General features: G+C 50.2%; 1 protein-coding gene across 1 annotated transcript; it reads left to right on the forward strand.

The window, feature by feature from the left end:
* The first annotated feature begins 1,740 nt into the window (after nucleotides 1-1,740).
* On the forward strand, nucleotides 1,741-22,603 carry Smpdl3b (sphingomyelin phosphodiesterase acid like 3B). Its single transcript, XM_050150426.1, has 8 exons — nucleotides 1,741-1,954; nucleotides 10,214-10,427; nucleotides 12,136-12,233; nucleotides 15,845-15,988; nucleotides 16,824-16,996; nucleotides 18,410-18,590; nucleotides 18,676-18,809; nucleotides 21,999-22,603. The coding sequence occupies exons 1-8, from the start codon at nucleotides 1,894-1,896 to the stop codon at nucleotides 22,353-22,355; spliced, it is 1,362 nt and encodes a 453-aa protein (XP_050006383.1). The 5' UTR covers nucleotides 1,741-1,893; the 3' UTR covers nucleotides 22,356-22,603.
* The last annotated feature ends 100 nt before the right edge of the window (nucleotides 22,604-22,703 follow it).

Genomic DNA, 22,703 nt, shown 5'->3' on the forward strand with positions numbered 1-22,703 from the left:
TCTCTGGAAGTTTTGATCGAGTCTGACTGACCAAGTCTGTACTGAGTTTTCGTTCTTACTACTACCCCCCCTACTGAGTTTTCATTCTTACTACTACTCCCCCCCCCCAGCAGTGGTTTTGTGGTTTATTTCCCTGCAGGCCGTGATACCTGCAGGGACCCCACAACTCGCAAGCACCTTGACTTTAGCCTTCCTAGCTTCTAGGACTGTGAGCCCATACATTTCTGTTCTTTACAAGCTGCCCAGTCTCAGGGCTTCTGGTTTAGCAACAGAAAGTGAATGAAGACAGCGTTTCTGCCTCAGACTCTGCTTTTCTCACCGTATCCATTGTTCTGAGATGCAGACTCAGAAAAAAAAAAAAAAGATTTATTTTTATTTATTATGTGTATGAGTGTTTTTCCTTCTTGTGTGGGTGTGCACTGTGTGTGTGTTCGGTACCTTCGGAGGCCAGAGAGGGCACTGGATGCCCTGGAGCTGGAGTTAGAGCCAGTCGTGAGCCTCCATGTGGTTGACAGGAACCAAACCCAAGCCCTCTACAAAAGCAGCCAATGCTCTTAACTGCCAAGCCTTGTCTCTAGCCCCAGTTTTGCCTCTGATTCTCTTCCTGGCTCCCCAAAGCTCTCAGCTCAAACATTTGAGCACAGCCTGGCCCTGCCTGCTTTCCCAGCCTCGGGTCCCAAGTCTGATAGATCCCCAGTCACCACAGCTCCCTTGCAAAGCCACCTCCTCGGCACACATTGCTCCTCCCCCTCACTAACACCCCTCCCCACACGTGCACACAACCTGTTTTCTCCTTTGCTCACAGAGGTCAAGCTGCTTGACTGTGGTGGTTGTGGCTGTGAGGCTGTGGCACCAAGAGTTTATCTTGCTTGAGTGGGTGAGGGTCTTGGTTTCATCCTGGTGCAAAGAACACAAATAACAAAACAAAACGAAACAAAAAAAAAAAAACAATAAATAAACCACAAAAAGGACAAACCCAAAACCACCACTAATGACAAGGAAAAATAATCAAAACAAAACAGAAAACCCAAAGAGGGTGAAGCTTCTGTCGTCGCCTCCCAGAAGCCTCTCATCCTCTTCCCTGAGTCACATCCTTCCTCGAGCTTCTCAGGTCACCTCACTCCGGTGGTCCAGCTCTCAGCCTCCTAAGGGCAGGTGTAGGGGACAATACCATCCCCCCCGTTGCCCAATTTCTGGTAGTTCCCAGCTCCTGGTATGATCAATGAAGAGCTCTAAGTGTTGTTGGCTATAAAGTCAGACTGGCCTCAGAGTCATCAGCAGCCGTGGTTGGCCTTGACCTGCTAACCCTCCAGTCATCAAGTGTGCTGGGACCATAGTCGAGCACTACCACATTTGGCTTAAGTTTAGGTTCTCGTATTCACGTTTCTCCAGCTAGCATTTAAAGTCCTTCGGCAGCCAAAGTCAGCCAATGAATTCGTTCGTGTTGCTGTTCTTCAAGGAGAGGACAATGAGTCAGGGCAGATGGGACATGTCTGGAGATTAAGGAGGCTACCTGAACGGAAATGCTTCCAATTCTACCAGATAATTTTAAGAGCAAATCGAAAATATCGTATCATTTTGCCCCCAGTACTTCTGTATTTCTCTCCAAAAGCCGGGAGACTCAAACGGAGCATCTTGCAACAAAGATGTGGTTTCCACAGAGACGTACGGGCAGGCCCTCCCTCCAGTCCTAACTGGTACATCTCTCCTCCAATCAAGCTCCCGCCCTGCTGGGCAAAAGAGGAAAAGCAAGAGCAGTCTCAGCCGCCTGGGATAACTTGGAACACAGGTAACAGCCAGACGGGAAGTTCTGCTCAGACACGTGGCTGGCCGCGAGTTGTTGGGAGCCTGCGGCGCGGACGCACCTGAAGCTGTAGTGGACCTGTCGGGAGGATGGCGCTTCTCCCGTGGCTGATACTCCTGGCCTCCTGGGGAGTAGCAGGGGCTGAACTAGGTAGGGCTGCGGGGAAAACCTGCTCTTTGTTTCCTACTAGGAACTGGGGGTGGGGTCTGGGCTGCTGGGTATGGCTCATAGAACAAGGCCAAAAATGGCAAGGCAGCTTAGAGGTTAAAGTGAAGAGACTTAGACAGCCGTCAAGGTTGTCCAGCGGGTTAGCTCAGCTGTAGATAAGAGTTCAAGGGCAGTCTAGGTTACTTGAAACACTGTTTCAAAGAGAGGAGAAAAGAAAAGTAAAAAAAAAAAAAATGCTCCTTGAGCTGTCGGACTTTAAACCAGAGCAGCAGCCTGTCAGGGGCAGGGTAGTGACACCGACTTTGCCAGTGGGGCGCTGACTTGGCTTAGGGTCTTTATGAGAGCCAGCCACTGAGAGGAAGCAGGTGGCTGGAAAGACTTAACTCCATCAGGACACTTTAGATTGGAGGCTCTGGTGTAGCTCTGTGGTACAGTGATTGTCTGAATGACAAGGCAGTGCTGGCCATCCCTGGGACTCAGAGACACAAATGAAAACATTGGCTAAGGGCTGCTGAGATGGCTCAGCGGGCAGAGGTGCTTGCCAGTAAGACTGACAAAGGGAGTTCAGTTCCCCAGACCCACATGGCTGGAGGAGAGGACCCTGTTCCCCAAAGTTGTCTTCAGACCTCCGCACAAGAGTAGCGGTGTGCGCCGGCCCAATAGATAAGCGTAAATAAAACATAAAAAATGAAAACACCGGTGGAAAGTCGGTCTCTGAACCCTGGGTGAATGTAGGGACCAGGAAGAAGACAGAAAAGGAAATTCAGGTCTTCGAGGAATAAACAGTCCCTCAGCCGGGAAGAAGCAACAGCCAGGGAGAAAGCCCAGCGTGAGCAAGAAAAATGCGTGCACACAGTATTCCAGGGTGACCCTGAAGGCTTCTGTTTTGTCTTGCTTTGAGGTAGGGTCTCACTGTGTCTCCCTAGCTGACCTGGAACTTGCCAGATAGATCAGCCTGACTTTGGACTTTATACTCCAAAGAGATCCACCTGCCTCTGTCTCGTGAGTGCTGGGATTAAAGCAAGTGCCATCAGCAGAGAGTTCCACTTGTTGCATAACCGAGGCAGGCTGAGTAGAAAAGCAGGGCCAGTCGGTGCTGAAGAAATGCAGTGGTTTTGTGTGCATGGGTGTTGCTCGCATGCATGCCTGTGTACCACACGTGTGCCTCCCCGCTACCACCACCGTGTGGAGGCCAGAAGAGGGCATCAGATGGCCTGATGCTGGAGTTAAAGACAGTTGTGAGCAACCCTGTCGGTGTTTGGAGTTACACCAGGGTCCTCTGTGAGAGCAACCAGGGTTCTTAACCACTGAGCCATCTCCCCAGTCCCTGAACATATGGTTTTTGTTTTGTTTTGTTTTGTTTGGCATAATACTTGCCCAACAACTTAATATGTGACGTGTTTTCATCCCCATTTTACACAGAAAAAAAAACTACATCAGAGAAGTGACTACCCCAAGATCACATGGTTAGTGAGTCTGGACACAAACCCAGGCTGTCCAGCTGTGTTCGATCTGTCTGTTTGTCCGTCCATCCATCCATCCATCCATCCATCCATCCATCCATCCATCTATCTATCTATCTATCTATCTATCTATCTATCTATCTATCTATCTATCTACTTTGAGACAGGGTTTCTCTGTAGCTTTGTAGGCTGATCTGGAACTTTCTCTGTAGATCAGGCTGGCTTCCAACTCACAGAGATCCACCTGCCTCTGCCTCCCAAGTGCTAGGATTAAAGGTGTGCGCTACCCCCGCCCGGCCCTGTGTTCTATTTATAATGTGAAGCTCTGCAGAAATAGCCCACTAAGGGGCTGGAGAGATGGCTCAGTGGTTAAGAGCACTGACTGTTCTTCTAGAGGTCCTGAGCTCAATTCCCAGCAACCACACAGTGGCTCAAAACCACCTATAATGAGATCTGGTGACCTCTTCTGGCCTACAGGCAGGATACTGTATAAATAAATAAATCTAAAAAAAAAGAAACAAAGAAAGAAAGAAAGAGCCCACTAAGGGGAAAAGGGCAGGGAGATTTGATGGCTGTTGAGCATTTTCAGTGACCAAGACTTAGCATTAGGCTCTTGGAAAACTCTCTCTTTAAGACTTATTTGAATAAAAGAATAGCCGGGCAGTGGTGGTGCACACCTTTAATCTCAGCACTCTGGAGGCAGAGGCAGGTGGATCTCTTTGAGTTTGAGGACAGTCTGGTCTACAGAGGGTGTAGTAAGGAGGCTGCTTGTTCTTCCTGGCCTCCCAGAACCAAAATAACACACAGAAACTGTCTTAATTAAATCACTGCTTGGCCCATTAGCTCTAGCTTCTTATTGACTAACTCTTACATATTAATTTAACTCATTTCTATTAATCTGTGTATGGCCATGTGGCTGTGACTTACCAGCTAAAGTTTTGGCGTCTGTCTCCAGCAGGACTACATGGCTTCTCTCTGACTCCACCTCTTTTTTTTCCAGCTTTCAGGTTAGTTTTCTTCACCTAACACTTTTCCCCTATAGTTCTGCTATAGGCCCAAAACAGTTTCTTTATTAACCAATGGTATTCGTGGCATACAGAGGGAAATCCAACATCACCTCCCTTTTTCTTTTAAATAAAAAGGAAGGTTTCAACTTTAACATAGTAAAATTACATATAACAGTTACCAAGCCATAGTATTCCAGCAGATTTTTCCATAAAGCAGGAAATTTCAAAGACAGTTCCGCCTATATTGGCAGTTTGTCAGTCACTTTCTTCTGTGTCCTGCATAATGTCTAGCTGACTCTTTAATGAACCAGGAACCCCGAAGGACCGTCTCACCCTTAGGCAAGTTTAGCAGTCACTTCTCTGCGGGTCCTGCATGTCCAGTTCACCCAATATACCATCAAGCAGTCCAGGCAAGAGCAGTTTCTTGCCAAATGGCTAACCAACTCCATAAGGAGCCTCTTAGATGCCCATCTTCCTCTTTAAGTAATTGGTGCTGCCAGGAGCAGATGTGTCTCACTGTCATGAAAAGTTCTAAATTCTTAAACAAATGCCTTATTCTGAAGGTCTCAGAAAGATTTGAAGAATACTTACCTAATTAAATTACATATCTAGAAAACCTAACTAACATGACCACAAGCTTGACTATTACAGATGATTATCTATTAACCTATATTTTTAATTATACATTACATTTTTTTTCGAGACAAGGTTTTTCTGTGGTTTTGGAGCTTGTCCTGGAACTAGCTCTTGTAGACCAGGCTGGTCTCGAACTCACAGAGATCCGCCTGCCTCTGCCTCCCAAGTGCTGGGATTAAAGGCGTGCGCCACCACCGCCCAGCTATACATTACATTTTTAAGTGAGATGCACACACAATACCTTAACCAAGATCAGAAATACATATATATAGTATAACAAAATTGACCTTACATTTGTAACAATAAGCCAAGATCCATACCAATGCAAATTATTCATATCTATAGCATATCCCTCTTTGTATGTAAGCAAACATTCATAAACAATATTTGGGAATATGGGTGTAGTTTTCTCCAAACTGCTTCCTGCTGTTTATTGAGTGAAGCAATTTTTTGAGGGGTTTTCACGGTGACCTCTCGGGAGATCGTGGTCCATCAAACCATATTAGTCTGGAATTTATCCACAAAAGGGAGTTCCAGGACAGCCAGGGCTGCACAGAGAAACCTTGTCAAAAGAATCCCATGGCACCTGCAAGTGTTTTCAGGGTCTTCCTGTGGGTTCCACCATTCCTAGTCAAGACCTGGGGTGCTATCTGTCACGACACCAGCATGTAGCTCCTTTTCCTCCCATGCAGCTGGTGCAACACTCCACTCGTCCCCCTGCATCAGATGACACAGAAGGGCAAGTCTCACCCCTGTCAAAGAGCCAAATCGGGGAATGTCCCTGAAGCCTGCATCAGGGCTGAGGGAGGACTGGTTAGTACTGGCCAAGGAGCATGGTAGCTTACTCACCTATAAGACAGGATGGATACACCTAACTGGGGAGCAGTTTGGAGGGGTGGTTGTATAGTTAGAACAGGAACAGGAAATGTTTGTTTTAGCAGAGGACCCTATGTCTTAGTTTATAGAGAAGGAATTACAATTGAAGTACTTAAGTACATTTTTAATCCCAGCACTCAGGGAAGCAGAGGCAGGCAGATCTCTGTGAGTTTGAGGCCAGCCTGGTCTACGGAGTGAGTTCCAGGACAGCCAGAGGCTGCATAGTAAGAACCTGTCTTAAGAAAAAAAAAAAGATTTATTTTGTGTGTATGTGTCTGTGTGTGCGTGCACAGATGAGCTGTGTTGGGATGTGGAGGCCAGAGGGCAACTTGCACAAGTCAGTTCTCTCCCTCCGCCTTGTGCGTCTCCAGGATCAAACTCAGGTTTTCAGGGTTAGCAGCAAGTATCTACCTGCTGGGCCATCTTACAACCCATGAAGCACGTTAGATTATTGCAGAGTACCAATAACAAAGGAGTGAAGTTGGACCATTGCGCTTTGTGTTGTGGTTTACACATGATGACAGACAGCTGTGGAATCAGAGAGCAGCTAGGATTGCAGAGGGCTCTCAGAGAACGTGATCAATGCAGGAAACAAGCCCGAGAGGAGGGAATAGGAGGGAAGGGGAAGGTCTACTTCCAGAGGCCGTGTGGCACTGGTACCTTTTTTGTTTTTTGATTTAAATATTTATTTATTTATTAGTTATATAGTATTCTGTCTGCTTGTATGCCTGCAGGCCAGAAGAGGGCATCAGACCTCATTCCAGATGGTTGTGAGCCACCATGTGGTTGCTGGGAATTGAACTCAGGACCTTTGGAAGAGCAGGCAGTGCTCTTAACCGCTGAGCCATCTCTCCAGCCCCTTCTTTGTTTTTGTTTTGTTTTGTTTTTCAAGACAGGGTTTCTCTGGCTGTCCTGGAACTTGGTAGACCAGGCTCACCTCAAACTCACAGAGATCCGCCTGCCCCTTCCTCCCTGAGTGCTGGGATTAAAAGTGTGAGCCACCATCAACCTCATGCAAAGCTGGTGTCTTAGCCCCTTCTCCCACACCTACTCCTGGCCGGGCTTTGCGGGAGAGAACTTTCCTCTGCACCCCTTCTCTCTGGGCGTTCTCATTCTTGCTTTACCAGTAAGGAAACTGAGGCTCAGTTAGGGTCGTTTCTGGTCCAAGTCACCATTGCCTGTATGGATGAGTCTGGCTTCATAAACAACCCCCCCCTCCCAATTCCAAATGTCTCTAATCCCCTTTCAAAAACAACCTCCTGCTTGGAGCAGGAAAATCTGAGTCCTGAGTCTTGCCTTTGGAAACCTGTGTGACCACGAGCCTCTTTCATGACCTTAAAGTGGGGTGATAGTAGAGGGGAGGTTAAATTGTGATAGTTAGGTGGCAGAGAGAGATGGCTCCATGGTTAAGAGCACTTGCTGCTCTTGCAGAAGACCTGGGTTTCTTTCCCAGCACCCATATAGCCGCTCACAACCACTTGTAACTCCAGTTCCAGGGGATTTGGCTCCATCTTCTGGTCTCGATGGGTTCCTGCATGCATGTGATAGGAAATCACGCAAGCACACGCAAAGACTAAAGTGTAAGCTTACAATTCTTCAATGTGAGAGCCAAGGGAGGCCTTGCCGAGCATGGTAAAGTGCTAGACAAGCTGACCGGGAGCCAGTGAGATGGCTCAGAGGGCAAATGCTCTCACTGTCAAGCCCGATGACCTGAGGGGAGTCTGGGCCTCACGTGGTAAAAAGGAGAGTCCTGATTTCTGCAAGTTGTCCTGTGGCCTCCCCATACCCTCTGTCACGTACGTGTGCACACGCACACAGATACGTAAATAAAGGCAGATGAGATGACTCAGTGGGTTAAAAGGCATTTGCCTCTGAGTCTGAGGGCCAGAGGTCGATCCCCGAGATCCACATACTGAAAGGAGACTCTTGAAGGTTGACCTTTGACCCCTACCCATGCACTGTGGCATGTGCACACATGCGCACACACGTAAACAAAATAAATAAGTAAACTGAAATAATTTTATTAAAGAAATAGATATTACGTTTAGATGGTCATTGCACCTTGTATAATCCTAACCCTTGAGTGCTCAGGCAGGGGGATCAAGATGGTGATGACAGCTGGGCGTGGTGGTGCACACCTTTAGTCTCAGCACTCGGGAGGCAGAGGCAGGCAGGCAGATATCCATGAGTTCGAGGCCAGCCAGGTCTACAGAGTGAGTTTCAGGACAGCTAGGGCTACATATAGAAACGCTGTCTCGAGACGTCCACCTCCCATCCCACCCCCGCCAAAATAAGGCATCCTTCCTTGAAGCACTTCGTGGTGACACAGACCTGCTGTATCAGCTGCTTGGGAGGCTGAATGGGAGGCTCACCTGAACTCAAGGAGTCCGAGGTCATTCTGAGAACCATAGTAGAGTTTTCGCAAAACAAGGCAGCGGGGGAAGGCTAGGGGAATGGCTGGGCAGTAGAGCACTTGCCTGGCGTGCGCTAGGCCCTGAGTTTGATTCCCAGCCACACACATACACCACACCCTACTCAGAAATGCTAGGGAGGCTGGGCACAGTTTCATTTTTACTAGAATCTGACAACTGGCCTCGCCTCGTCACCAGCCAGAACTTTGTGGTCTGAAGAAATACCCACTGTGGTCGATATCAGAGAGACCAGCTAGCCGGTGCCTGTGGTTGATTGAGAAAGCCCCTCCTTGAGGCAGGACAGTAGCTTCTGCTGGGATCTTTAGGGACATCAGACAGAAGTTCGGCTTGTTGCACAAGGCTGGAGAGCGGTGCCTGAAACATGGCCACTTGCGTGAGCCAGCAGATGCTTGGGAAGCTCTCTAGCTCGTCCACCTGCTGACAAGAATGGGGGAGCGTAATTCCTTTACTCTGGCTTGGGGTTTTGTTTCTGCAGGAATAATCTCAAATCTATTAGGGGTTGAAATCTGTGTGGAAAGGTTAAATCCCTTCTCCCAGTACAAACGAAGACTCCATTTGGGTAAGGCAATTAAAATTCAGGCATATACTGTCAATCAAGACACCCATCTAAAACAGACACCAGGTTCCCTAGACTCTAGAGAGTCTGAGACATAGGACTCCTGCCACTGGCCACGCGGTCTCAGGCCTGTTGACCTCTGAACCTTTGCTTTCTTATCAAGAAAGTGGAGAAGAGTAATCCAAACTTCCCAGAGCTGTGGGCAGGGCAGTTGTAAGTGATTTGCTTAATTAGTCATTTATACCTTGGCATAAGCAAATTTCAGGTCCTTTCCCCAAATCAGGTATAGGTCAAGAGACGGAGTCAAGCTCTCAAGAGTGCCGGGGAGGAAAAGTTTAGGAATGAGAGTCTGGGGCTGTTTTGGTGTCCTGTTCATGTCCTGGTCCCACCCTCGGCCCAGCTTCCTGTGGCTAATGTTGTTGACAGTTAGTTTTGAGTTTGAGGAAGCGGAGGAGGAAATAGCACGGTGGAGGGTGAGGCAATCCCTGGGGTTTCTCTTTTATCTCAGCCAGAAACACAGGATTGAGCACAGGGGCTGGACCTACTTCCGATACGCGAGCTGGGTGTGCAGCGCATACCTGTAGCCCTTGCCCCTGGGAGGCTGACACAGGCCGATCGTGGGTTCAAAGCCGGTCCTGCCTTAGAGAGAGAAACTGGTCATGGCAGCTCCATGCTTCACCTCACCTGCTTCTTCTATTTCCTGTATTACACCAACTTCCCTTGGTTTGGAGCAAAATCCAGGCAACCACGTCGACAAGCACGCTACGGGGCAGTGTGTGCTGATGCCCAAATCCACATCATGGCGTGCCTGCCCATGTGAGGAGCTCCGGCTGATTTAGCCCTCTCTGCCTCCGCTCCAATCCTCTCTCATGTTCACACTTACTCCCCAGGGCTTGCTAGCTCTCTCAACTCATTTGCACGTCAGCCTTCTCCCCCAGGTCAGATGCCAGAGTCTGAATTTAGTGACTCAGCTTGCCCAAGGCCTCGCAGCTCCTAGGTGGGTCCGGAGCCCGAATGTTTATCCCACTGTCCTCCCCTCTGCTTGTTGGCTGCCACCCGCTCAGCACCGGAGGGTCACATGGCCCCAGCCCTCCCGCAGCTGCTCTGGGTATTGGGAAAGGGAATGGCGGAACCTCACCAGAAGGTCACAGACGGGCCAGAGGACGAATCTGTTCTCTGCCCTGGGCAGAGTGGGGCTCTGGAACTCTCCTGAAACCTGGTGTCCCGACAGCCGAGGGAGGAGCACTGAGGGAGGTTCTCTTTTCCCACAGGAAGGTTCTGGCACATCTCTGACTTGCATTTGGACCCCAACTACACCGTATCCAAAGACCCCCTCCAGGTTTGCCCCTCAGCTGGCTCCCAGGCTGTGCCAAACGCCGGCCCCTGGGGTGACTACCTCTGTGATTCTCCTTGGGTCCTTGTCAACTCTTCCATCTACGCCATGAAGGAGATAGAGCCAAAGCCAGACTTCATTTTCTGGACGGGGTAAGAGCAGTCACATGTCACATGTGAGCCGGGCCATTTGTCTTTTCTGTCCCTTTTAAATCTTTTCTTTTAATGTTTGTTTTTGTTTATTATGTATGCAATATTCTGTCTGTGTGTATGCCTAAAGGCCAGAAGAGGGCACCAGACCTTATTACAGATGGTTGTGAGCCACAATGTGATTGCTGGGAATTGAACTCAGGATCTTTGGAAGAGCAGGCAGTGCTCTGAGCCATCACTCCAGCCCAAGTGGACACTTCTTGAAGTGGAATGAAATCCATAACATTCTTTTTTCTTTTTAAGATGTATTATGTATATAATGTTTCTCCTGCATTTGCACCTCCATGCCAGAAGAGGGCACGAGACTTCATTACAGATAGTTGTGAGCCACCGTGTGGTTGCTGAGAATTGAACTCAGGAGCTTTGGAAGAGCAACCAGTGCTCTTAACCTCTGAATCATCTCTCCAGCCCAAAATCCATAATATTCTTGACTGTCCCTCACTATAATGTGGGGGTGACCACCCTATGGACCCTGTGCAGGGGCAGAGGAAGGACACTTAAGGCATGCGGCAGTGTCGCAGGAGGGCCTGGACAGTCCTCTGTTACTTGGGCCCCAGAATCGATAAACTCCTTCCAGGAGTCTTGCTGCGGGAGGCAGGCTCTGATACTTGTGAGGAGAGGCCCTTAAAAACTGTCTGGGATTGAAGAGATGGCTTAGTGATTAAAGAGCACTGGCTGCTCTTCCAGAGGACCCAGGTTCAATTCCCAGCACCTGTTGTGCCCAGATTACGACCCCCAGAGAGAGACCACCAGAGAGGACCAGACTGTAATAAGCAAGGTTTAATCAGCATAATACAAACATATTTGGAACCCATCTCCATCCCCGTTACAACAAGGTAGAGAGGCGCTGTATCTCCTCTGTGGGGCAAGCTTTTAAAGGCACAACTACAAAGAGAATCTTTGAAGATGCTTTAGCACGGGTACAAGGACTTTCGCTCCCTCCCATTCTGTTAAGTCAGCTTTCTCCTTGTTCTTAGAGTTAGGCCACTGTTCTTAGAGTTAGGCCATCTTTATCAGCCTGTACCAGGTGGCTGGCTGGGCTGAACTAAGTGACCTTGTGCTCGGAATCTCCCGGGTGGGAGAGGGGAAGGCCACTGTCTTCCTGGGAAAACATTCTGCTAGGAAATTTCTTCTCGCCCCTTTGAGAATAAGGGGTGAGATTCCCACACACCCACATGGGAGCTCACAACTGTCTGGTAACCCCAGTTCTGGGGGATCTGATTCCGTCACACCAATGCACATACAATAAAGTTAAATAAAATATTTAAAAAAAAAAACCCTGCAACACTCTGAAACACACAGTCCCTCTGGGAGAGACCCTGGGAAATCCATGATCCTTTCCCAGGTACAGCATTTTTCTAGAAGCCTCTCGGAGCTTACAGAGCTGAATGGCATCGGATGGGATGATTTCCGGGGTTCTTCACGGCTCCTCAGTTAGAAACGCATCTCTGAGACAGCTGTAGTTTCTTGGAAGAGAACGTGTAGAAAGCAGATGTTTTTATTTTTAGTGTGTGTGACTACGATTAGGTACTCGCTATTACTGATTCTTCTGTCCTGTTCGACTGTGTTCCAGCTTGCCTTTCCTTGGTCATGTGGGGGCAGGGCGCACTGCTGTCCCTTTCTGTCTCACTGTCTCACTGGTGTTTTACAGGGATGACACGCCGCACGTCCCCAATGAGCAGCTAGGGGAGGCAGCTGTGGTGGCAATTGTGGACCGCCTGACCAACCTCATCAGGGAGGTTTTTCCAGGTAGGACTCACTGTTTGGTAGTCAGTGTCCCCTGATCCCCCAGCAGCAGGAGGGCTGGAGTCCAGACCTTCACAATAGTGGCCACACTCCAGGTTTCAGGCGCTCGACAGCCACCATTTCTCACCTTCCGCACAGCCTTCCCAGTCACTGGCCTGTGGAGACACGGGTGGCCACTAAAATAGTTGCCGGCCACTGCTCCATCTTGCACCCTTCTCTGTCTGATGCCAGACTCACAGCTGCCAGTGTCCACAGTTACATACAGGCCTCCCTGGGCAAGCTCACGCGGGCTCACACGTGGCCTTTGTATCCTGCCCTGATGCTAGCGTTGGCATCAGCTGTCTGCGGACCGTCTGGCTCTCAGGCGTCTGGGAGATGCTGCTTGCTCAGTGCTTCCTAAACCCGTCAAGCCAGGCAGAGTGGACAGGGGGAGAGCAACCCGGAGGGACAGGAGAGGAAAAGGGCCTGAGTGTCTCACCTATTGGCCCTTGCAGATGATTTTAAATGGGCCATGCAAAACAGGTTCTGGGGGCTGAGTCAGGTCCACAGGCTGCCAACTGGGAGCCTGAGAAAGTGCCTACCAGTGTCTACCCCTGTCTCCTTCTGCTCCTTCTAAAGGTCATATTCAGTCCCCCTATCCGCATACAGAATCATGATAAACTAAACAACAGCTGTATAAAGTGCTGGGACCCGCTCTAAGGTCTCGGCAAGCTTTAGCGCGTGCGCTGTCATGCCAAGCACAGATCGGAGCTGTTACCACTTAGTTCTCCTAATGAGGAATGCGAGTCTTGGCACCAAGTCAGCTGGTCAAGGTCACGAGGCAAGTGTGGGCCCCATCTGAGCACTGCTCTTCCTCCCCCAGTCTCCTCCCTGGACATAAACCAAAGTTTGCAGGGACACCTGGCTCTGCCCAGCTTATCTAACCCAGCCCAGCATGTTCTGTGACGATAGGATTGTTCATCTTTCAGCAGAGGTCGCTACTTAGAGTCCAAATGGGCTATCTGCCCCACCCCCAGCTCTGGGTATTACTACCCCCAATGCAGTTAGGGATTGATACCTCGGAAGTCACTTTCTAGTGTGGGATTCAGGCTCATACCCAATCCTGAGCCTCTCTCCTCTGGTCCACACAGAATAAAAGGGAATAATGGGTAAGAAAGCATTTCACTGGGGCTGGGTGATAAAACACTCAGACATAAAGACTCCAGTCTGTTCGGATCCCCTACACAGACATTAAAGATGGGGTCAGCCGCATACGCTGGGGTCAGCACTGGGGGGACAGAGAGACAGAGCGTGGGAGCGTGCCCTATAGCCACGAGGGCCCTGAGAAAGTTCAAAAATAAGGCAGAGAAACGACTGGGAAGGCATTCCACTGTCCACCCTAGGCCTCCATCCACACCCACATGGGCGGGTGCACCCCCCCCCCATGCGTGTACACGCAAACACCACGTACACACAAAAACAGAACCAGGAAACTCTTCATTGACCATGATTTAACACACATGTTAAAACTACAGATTTTGTAGTCTGTGTCCCATATGTTACAATTGCCAATGTTGAAGATACCACTGGCTGTAAGGGGAATCGTTTGATATATGGCTATGAAAAAAAAAAAAACCCAAAGGTCCTGCCCGATAAAGATGGACAGACACGGTGCTTGCTCACAGCCATGGGATGAAGACACACCTCATTTTGAGAGATGCTAAATGAGACCATACAGGAAGATGTGAGAGAGAATTAAAACACGGGCCAAGCAGAACAGGCCTCATTCTGGAGGTGGGAGCTGCTTCACAGAGAGTCCAAAGAATTCACTGCAAAGGAGCCGGGGCCAGGAATGTGGTCAGTGGTGGACTGGCTTCCTGCCAAGCACGGGCCCTGCAGAAGGAAGCAGAAGGGGTCAGGTGAGGGTGGAGAGAAGGAAGGGCTCACCTGGGGCGGTTTGCTTCTGTAGGTTGATTCCCCTTGAGTTTCCTACCTTCGCGTTGCACATCGGGCTTGCCTCTCTCACGGAGAGAGGTTGAGAACGTAGGCGTACAAGGCAAGACCAGGAAAACAGCAACAAAACAGGCCCCACATTTTCCTCTTCCGTAAGCCAGGCGAGCTCACCCAGCACCTGGTTTCTTCCTGTGAAAAGGGGAAGTCATGATGCCTGTCCCACGGGTTTGTTTGAGGATGAGATAGGATAGTCTGGTCGTTCACGCTGTCGACAGATAATGACTAGGAAAGTGGGAACTTTCAATGAATAAACAATATTTATTCACGCAGCCTTCACTTATACGGAACCTAGCCCACTGTAGCTGTGAGCAGTGTAAGCGATTCTTTCCTTTCCTGTTATATTTTCTCTCAGGTGGGTCTGCTTCCTTCTGAGGAACTGGGACCAAACCTAGGGCCCCTTGCTTGCTAGGCAAGACAGGTGCTCTACCAAGGACTATGCCCTAGCCCGTTTTGAAGCCAGGTCTTGCTAACAGGTCTTGCTAAGTTCAGCAGGTTGAACTCGTCTATAGTCAGGAGGACTTGAATTTGTAGTCCTCCCACCTCAGCCTCCTGAGCAGCTGGAATTATAAGCTTCTGCCACCAGGCTCATTTAAATGGGGTCTTGCTTGAGACAGGGCCTCATCGTGTAACTCTGACTGTCCTGGAACTCGCTTTGTAGACCAGGCTGGCCTCGAACTCACAGAGATTTGTCTGCCTCTGCCTCCCGAGTGCTGGGATTAAAGGTGTGTATCACCCCATGCCTGGCTTTTTCCAAGATTTTGTTGTTGTTCATTGTTGAGTATTTATGAAGCGCCTACTGCATGCCTGACACGGAGACTGACTGAAAGCAGAAGCGAGCTTGAGGATCTGAGCAGGTCTGTAATTCTAGCGCTCAGGTGGAGGCAGGAGGATTCAGAGTTCGAGGACTTCACAGTGAGAATGTGTCTCAGGGAAAGAAAAACAAAACAAAGCAAAAAACCCCCCAAGCCACCACTACCACCACTAACAACATAAAACTCGATCATGAGGCCATTTATAAAGAGGCAGCCTGCTGGGCTCCCCTAAACATCTTAGTCTCATCCACAGGCCCCCCGAAGGAGGGCTTTCCCCATACCCGCCCCTAGCTTTTCTTACCCCTCCCACAGCAGGCAGCCAAAGCAGACCTAATTATTTCCTCTCTACTGTACTGTGCACTGCTTCTGGACTTGAGGACCTGGGTCCAGCTCCAGGCTGGCGTGTGGCCGGTGTGCCGTGGAATATTTGTTGACTTATGTGGATGAGTGAAAATTCTAAGGAAGGCCTCTTGAGGTGAGCCATACCTCCTGCCAGAATAAGGTGATCTGTAGTTGACAAGAACACAGGAACTGGTCACCACGAGGAATTTGCTTCTCCCCGCTACCCGCCGAGGGGTTTCCTCTCTGAGCAGGGTATTCCCTGCTAGGAAACGGGACCAGGCGGCTCACAACTCTTCCTTCCCGGTCCTCAGTGAAGCTCAGCCAGATGCTATCTCAGTGGTTTTCTGCCTATCTTTGTCCCCCCTCATCTGTGTTATCTCTCTTCCCCTTTGGCTTTGAGGGCCGTGGCTGCTGCGGAGGGCTGACCACTCTTGCATCTTTTCTTAATGGTTCTTCTTTTTCTCTCAGATACCAAAGTCTATGCCGCTCTGGGAAATCATGACTTTCACCCTAAAAACCAGTTCCCAGCCGAGAGCAACAGCATCTACAATCAGGTGGCGGAACTGTGGAGACCCTGGTTTAACAACGAATCCTTCGCTGTCTTCAAGGAGGGTACAAATGACACTTGTTACCATATGGGCACAAACTGTGTCAGGCAGGGTCTGCTCCAATTTCCTTTTCACAACAAGCCCTGAAATAGATGCAGATTTTTGTCCCAGTTTTACAGAGGAAGAGACTGAGACAGAGGTCACACAGCTTGGTAAGGGAGTTGAGAACAGGATCCAGGGCGGATTCCAGGGCCCAGAGCTACTAATCAGAGCAGCTAAGAAGATCGTGAGCCAGCAAGTGCCAGGCACTATCCTCAGCACCCTGCTGGAGCCTCCTAGCAATGCTGGGAGAGCTCCAGGAACTTTATTTAGCTTGGGCTTACTTGAACCTGGGACCTACAGGTCTGTGGGGACCTGGCTCCTTCTCTGGCAAGGCTGTTCTGGTCCCACAATAGTGTGGTGTTTAGCAGTGACTCTGGACACTGTCTACTGGATACCAGTGTGACCATCAAGTGTGTCTCTGAGCATTGACAGATGTTCCTCGGGGCCACACCACTCCGTTGAGATTGTCAGCCGAAATGTCCATGACCCTGCTTTCTTCTCTTACCTTGGTCTCCTTCCGCTTGGTCAAACCCTGTCTGGATAGAGACTGCGCATCACGGTTGGCCCATTATCCAGACGAGGCATACTGAGAGCGCAGACAGGGGTGGAGTGGCTTTGCCAAGTTGCACAGCTAATGAATGGTAGAGCCAGGATTAGAACTCAGCTCCAGAATCTTTCATTTCACCCCTAGATGCCTCTCCCATGGGAAGGGATGGTGCAAGGGAAAGAGGTCAGAAAATGAGGTGCAGGGTGTCGGAGGCCCCCGCCTCAGGCTATCCCTGGATGTGACATCCTAGGTGCCTTCTATTCTGAGAAGTTGCCTGGTCCCAGCAGGGCAGGGCGAGTTGTGGTCCTCAACACCAATCTGTACTACAGCAGCAACGAGCAGACAGCCGGCATGGCCGACCCCAGCCGGCAATTCCAGTGGCTGGGAGATGTGCTGAGCAATGCATCCCGGGACGGGGAGATGGTAAGCGCTCCTGCTTCTTCCTGTGCCCTCCCACCGGGCCTCCCAGAGGGTCCTGTATCAGCCTAGCCCAGAGGAGGCTTCTTCCAACCACAGCAGCCTTGTGAGTTGAGGACCTGAAACCACACTGCACATGAAGACACTTAGGGCCTCAAGGAGCCGTGATGGTCTCATCACACAACAAGTGATGGAGCCAAGCCTAGAACCTCAGGCTCCTTGCTCCGAGTTCAGATGTCTTTCCATCGCTGCCACACACACAGTAGTGCACACCGTATACCCAAGGAGGTGCCCGGATGTTAGGTGTGTCCATCTCATCTGCTGAGCCGGCAGCTACTCAGGGGCTGGCGCAGCGGCTCGGGTCTGGGTCGAAGCATCGCCCAGCACACCCCAGGAGACTTCGTGGCTGCTGTTGATGGCAGCTTTGTGCTTTAGATGGACCCTTCCTTTAATCTCATAGCAACTCCATGTCTTAGTCAGGGTTTACTGTTGCTGCAACGGAACACCTTGACGGAAGAGCAAGCTGGGGAGGAAAGGGTTTATGTGGCTTAAACTTCCACATTGTAATCCATCACTGAAGGAAGCCAGGACAGGAACTCACACAGGATAGGATCCTGGAGGCAGGAGCTGATGCAGAGGCCATGACTGGGAGCTGCTTACTGACTTGTTTGCCCTGGCTTGCTGAGCCTGAGTTCTCACAGAACCCAGGACCCCCATCTCCAGGGATGACACCACCCCCATGGGCTGTCATGACACCTCCCCATTAATAACTAAATGAGAAAATGCCTTACAGCTGGATCTCGTGGGGGCTTTTCCTCAGCTGAGGCTCCTTCCTCTCTGATGACTCTATAGCTTGTATCAAGTTGACATAAAGCCAGCCAGTTCACTCTACGAGGTGAGTACTCTTCTAAATGAGGAACTTGAAGCTCGGGGAGATGACATTTGGCTGGTGGCCAATCTGCAGTTTGACGCCAAAGCTCATTCACACGCATTACCTTTTTAAGACAGTTCACTTTCTCACTCCGTACTCCCGGCTGGCCTTGAACTCCCAGAGATCCGCTGCCTCTGCCTCTCGAGTGCTGGGGTTAGATTAAAGGCGCATGCCACCACTCCTAACTAAGGACATGCTCTGAATTCTACTTCATTCTGCATTTCTGTACTGGTGATCAAGTGCCCAGGTGACTTGGGGAACATCAAACACAAATGCACGTGACCACGTAGTGTTCTCACACAGCCAGGGAGGCTCAGTCCCAGTTCTGAGATGACAAGAGCACCCGTCGAAAGACCAGGAAGGGTTTGTGGAAGAGGTGCTTTGGGGTTCCATTCAGAGGGAGGTCCACCTGCCCTCGAGGACATGGGCGGGTTCCCGAAGGTGGAAACAGAGAGAGCATCTCTGATCCCAGTACCTCTTCCTTGCAGGTCTACATTATTGGCCACGTGCCCCCGGGGTTCTTCGAGAAGACCCAGGACAAGGCCTGGTTCCGAGAGAGCTTCAACGAGGAGTACCTGAGGGTGGTCCAGAAGCACCACCGTGTCATAGCGGGGCAGTTCTTCGGGCACCACCATACCGACAGCTTCCGAATGTTCTATGACGATGCAGGTACTCACCCCGTCTCGAGGAAGTAGCCCTTTGCCATTTTCCTCTTCCCAGAGTCCCTTTCAGCCTGTTGTCTTTTTCCTCGAAGGTGCCCCCATAAGTGTCATGTTCCTCACACCTGGGGTCACGCCGTGGAAGACCACGTTACCTGGAGTGGTCAACGGAGCCAACAATCCGGGCATCCGTGTTTTTGAGTATGACCGAGTCACACTGAAGCTGCAGGTTAGGAGCGTGGGTCTGCTGGGGCCAGGGGTGGGCACCTGAGTGTGTCACTGCCTTTCCTAACCCTTAGCTAACCCTCCTGCTACCTACTCACCGCTGAACCTTGGAAGGGAACGCTGGTTAAACTTTGGAGCCACCTGCCACCTACTCAGGTCAATTTTCCCCCCAAGTCTTTGTACCGGATCACTGTCCCCTTCCTCCTGCCACACTCAGGAGGGATTCATCTTCCTAAAGTACTGACTTCATATTGCCTCGCTGCTACTTACAGATCTTAAGTTAAAATCGCCTCTCTTTAGGCTGGTATGGAAGACTTCCCGCAGTCTGGGCTCAAGCCCATTGCCCCTGACCTTACACCAACTAGGACCCAGCCCCTAACACCATGAGTACTTCTTTCCCTTCTAAGATGTGCTGGAATTGTTGAATTGACAAAGAAATACTACTTCATTCATTTAGCAAAATGTTCTAAACACCTGCCGCATGCGAGGCCCTGTTCAAAGCTCGGGATACAAACACAACAACAGAGTAACTGCTCTCCTTCGCCAAAATCCCTACAGGAGGACCACAGTAAACAAATAAATACAATTAAACATGGGTGGCAGGAAAGGCAGGGCGGTAGCTGGGTCTGCTGGCACAGGACTGAAATTTAAAGCCAGCCTGGACAACATAGTGAGTTCAAGACCAGACAATAACATAGCAAGAAGACCCTGTCTCCAAAGGGGGGTAGGGAAGGGGAGAATGGCCACAGCTCAGTGGCAAAGTGCTTGCTTAAGGTGGAGGAGACAGTAGGCTTGGCTTCCAACACTGAAGAAAGAAAGAGGGCTGGTGGGATGGAGATGGGAGGGAGGGTAAAGGGGCTGACAGCTCTGGAGCGAGTGGGCTGACTGTGTTACAGAGATGGGACAAGGGAAGTAAGGAGGCTTTTGAGTTCTGCGTAACCTGAGGAAGCCGACTGGGTTTGTAAAGAAGGTGGAGGGAACAGCAAGGCAAACGCCCTGGGGTGGAAAGGGACTTGGTGTTTTAGGGGAAGACCATGGAGAGTGGGTGACCCTGGAAGCACAAGGGGAAAGTGGAAAGCACCGGGCCACATCCAGGTTATGGGGAGCACTCTGGATTTACAGAGCTGGGGACAGAAGTGTGAACTGCTCTGATTCACCGTTTCCAGAATCACTGTCTGCTGAGCAAAGAGCAGACTGCTGTGACCAAGACACAGGCACAGTAAGGAAGTAAAAACACCAGCTGCCAGAGGGCGGTGGTGGCACATACCTTTAATGCCAGCACTTGGGAGGCAGAGGCCGATAAATCTCTGTGAGTTCGAGGCCAGCCTGGTCTACAGAGTGAGTTCCCGGACTGCCAGAGATACATAGAGAAACCCCCGCTCTAAAAACCATAAAAAAAAAAAACAAAAAAAAAAAAAAACCAACCAACCAAACACCAGCTGCCTGAGGGTGGTGGCCCAGCTCAGGGTGCTGAAAAGTATCTGATCCTGCAGGCATTTCAGAGGCTGAGGAGCCAGGATTTGCTGACAGATACTTGATGCAATCTTTCTTTCTTCTTTTTATTATAATCATTTATTTTATGTGCTTTGGTGTTTTTCCTGCATGTCTGTCTGTGCGAGGCTGTCAGATTCCCTGGAACTGGAATTACAAACAGTTGTGAGCTGCTGTGGGTACTGGAAATTGAACCCCAGTCCTCTGGAAGAGCAGTCCCTGCTCTTAACTCCTGAGCCACCTCTCCAGCCCTGATACAATCTTTCTGCCTCAGTCTTCTTCTGAGTGCTGGGATTATAGCTGTGAGCCTCCATACCCTGACCTGTAATGTGTGTGTGTGCACACATGTGCACTAAGATACAAACTCAATTCCTCATAGTTGTGCAGAAAGTGGCCTTGGGAGTTGGAGGGATGGCTCAGTGGTTAACAGTATGTGCTCAAGTTTGGCTCCTGGCACCCACATCAGCCAGCTCACAACTGCCTCTTGCTCCAGTCCCAGAGAGTCTGATACCGTCCTCTGGCCTCTGTGGGTACCTGCATGCATGTGTATATGCTCTACACCACTGCCCAGTGTTTACCTCTCAAAATTAAAACTAAAATAAAATTTAAAAAACACTTAAGCACTAAGCCATCTCCCCTGCTCTGTTCTAAGAACTGAAAAAAAAAATTTATGTGTGTGTATGTGTGTGTGTGTGAGAGAGAGAGAGAGAGAAAGAGAGAGAGAGAGAGAGAGAGAGAGAGAGAGAGAGAGAGAGACTTACCAAAGTTAGTTCTTGCTTTTCTCCATGTGGATTCTGGGGATCCATTTCGTTGGCCCTAGGCCCGAGGATTCCTGTTGTCCTCATGGCCACTCCATTGCTTTCTCTGTACAGTGGCAGTCACAGTTCAGAGAGGACTTAGTACAGTAACGTCACGTACCTGGCACACTCAGTTCCCACCCATTACCTGTCCGTAATAACCAGACATTTCACGGGGAAGTGTGTTCCGGTTCTGAAGGCACTGCCGAGTCCTAGAGAGTCTAGTTTGGATGTGAAATCCCTATCAGCCGCAGGTCTCTAGCCTCTGCCAGCCAGGCACACACCCCACCTGCCGCCGCCACCACGGCTGCTCCCCTTCATTCTGTAAAGATTTGCCGAGCGTCAGAGCTTCTGCTAGGATCTGTGCCTGCCAGTTTGGCAGGACAGGAAACATAGGCATAGGGAGGTAAGCAATCTGGGTTCTAATCACACCCCTGCCACTGAACACTTGCTTTTGCAGGACTGTGCTCGCGATACCAACGTCATGGTTTCAGAGTGTTTTACTCCATCCTGGGAGGGAGGGCCTGTGGCTTGAATCAGGGAGACTCCTCATTGCCACTGAGCAGGAAGCAGAGGTGGCTCCAGACCCAGCTTCAAAGGCCTGCTTCTGCCGGCTGGACTCTACTTCCTAAAATTCTACAGCTACCCACAATAGCGCTTCCAGTTGGAGAACAAACATTCAAAATGAGCCTGTAGTGTACGCTTCCGGTTCAAACCATAACAAACTCCTTAGAATAGGGGTGTAGGTGTAATTACCTCATCAGAACCAAGCACAGGTCTGCCGGGCTGAGCTCAGTAACAAACAGCGGCTGGTATGATGGCTCTGAAGAGCCTGGGGACAGGCTGGGTTGTGGGTAGGAGGGAACAACTAGTCATTACTGACATACCCCGTGTCTCTAATCCAGGACATGGTGACCTACTTCTTGAACCTGAGTCAGGCGAATACACAAGGGACCCCACGCTGGGAGCTGGAATACCGCCTGACAGAGGCCTACCAGGTGCAGGATGCAGGCACCGACTCCATGCATACGGCTCTGACCCGCATCGCCAGTGACCAGCACATGCTGCAACGCTATTACATCTATAACTCCGTCAGCTATGACCATTCGACCTGCGGGGACATCTGCCGCGCCGAGCATGTGTGTGCCATGCAGCAGGTGGCATTCAACACTTATGCTACCTGCTTGCATGGCCTTGGCTCGAAGCTGGAGCCCAGTTTCCTGCTCGTGCTGACTCTGCTGTCCATGTTGGTGGTGCCTTGACTGTAGGCACCGCCAACCTCCCCTCTTACTGGGTTCACCTTTCTCCCGGTAAAATTGGGCAGCGTCACCCCACGGAGGGATGAACGTCGCTATCAGCCTCTCCTGTCCGCGGAGAGTAAACTAGAATGGGACATTTGGATTCACCAGAGAGGTCATTCAAGTTTCACATTTTATCCACAAAACATGCTCGTGGTACGTGTCTTTTTGTGCGTTACTTCCTTTAATACATATATATCAATTTCCATGCATTTGATGGCTGCAGTAAAGTGAGTCACCAGGAACCTGGAGATCCTGTGCTCTAGACATAGTCCCTGATCAAGGGCTGAGCTGGGTGCCCACGTGGTCTGC

This window comes from Alexandromys fortis, unplaced genomic scaffold, assembly GCF_014885135.2.
Source record: "Alexandromys fortis isolate MF-2015 unplaced genomic scaffold, M_Fortis_MF-2015_v1.1 scaffold_26, whole genome shotgun sequence".
Lineage (NCBI taxonomy): Eukaryota > Metazoa > Chordata > Mammalia > Rodentia > Cricetidae > Alexandromys > Alexandromys fortis.

Coding starts and splice junctions, on each gene's coding strand:
- Smpdl3b (XM_050150426.1), top strand. CDS start 1,894: ATGGCGCTTCTCCCGTGGCTGATACTCCTGGCCTCCTGGGGAGTAGCA. Junction 10,428..12,135: donor GACTTCATTTTCTGGACGGG/GTAAGAGCAGTC, acceptor GGTGTTTTACAG/GGATGACACGCCGCACGTCC. Junction 12,234..15,844: donor CATCAGGGAGGTTTTTCCAG/GTAGGACTCACT, acceptor TTTTTCTCTCAG/ATACCAAAGTCTATGCCGCT.